Below are 252 nucleotides of genomic sequence, written 5' to 3'. Positions count from 1 at the left end.
GGAACGCCCCCCAACCCGCCAAGGGGCCGGCCAGCAACCGGGACCGAGACGGCCTGGCCCGCCCCCTACCCGGACGGCGGCGGCCCCGGCTGGTGCCGGGACAAATAAGGAAGTTTCCACGCTCTCTCCGCCCGCTGGCGCCGGTACCTACAGAGGCCGGGCACGTCCAGCATGTTGGAAATGCCGCGATCGCACATGTCCACCTCGGGCTGATTCTTCTCCCTGCTCTCCTCCACGATCTTCTTCAGCGAC

At 68.3% G+C, this 252-nt stretch overlaps 1 protein-coding gene across 1 annotated transcript in view; it reads right to left on the bottom strand.

The window, feature by feature from the left end:
* RSU1 (Ras suppressor protein 1) overlaps positions 1-248 on the bottom strand; it is a gene marked incomplete at its 5' end in the record, with an annotated part of 43,131 nt that extends 42,883 nt beyond the window's left edge. The window contains one exon of the mRNA XM_010140765.1: positions 152-248. Coding sequence (XP_010139067.1) covers positions 152-248 — 97 coding nt within the window. The remainder of the gene's footprint in view (positions 1-151) is intronic.
* Positions 249-252: the final 4 nt, after the last annotated feature.

Source organism: Buceros rhinoceros, unplaced genomic scaffold, assembly GCF_000710305.1.
Source record: "Buceros rhinoceros silvestris isolate BGI_N320 unplaced genomic scaffold, ASM71030v1 scaffold23777, whole genome shotgun sequence".
Taxonomy (NCBI): Eukaryota; Metazoa; Chordata; class Aves; order Bucerotiformes; family Bucerotidae; genus Buceros; species Buceros rhinoceros.
Note: the sequence above shows the minus strand (reverse complement) of the source record. Positions and strands in the feature narration are given on the sequence as shown.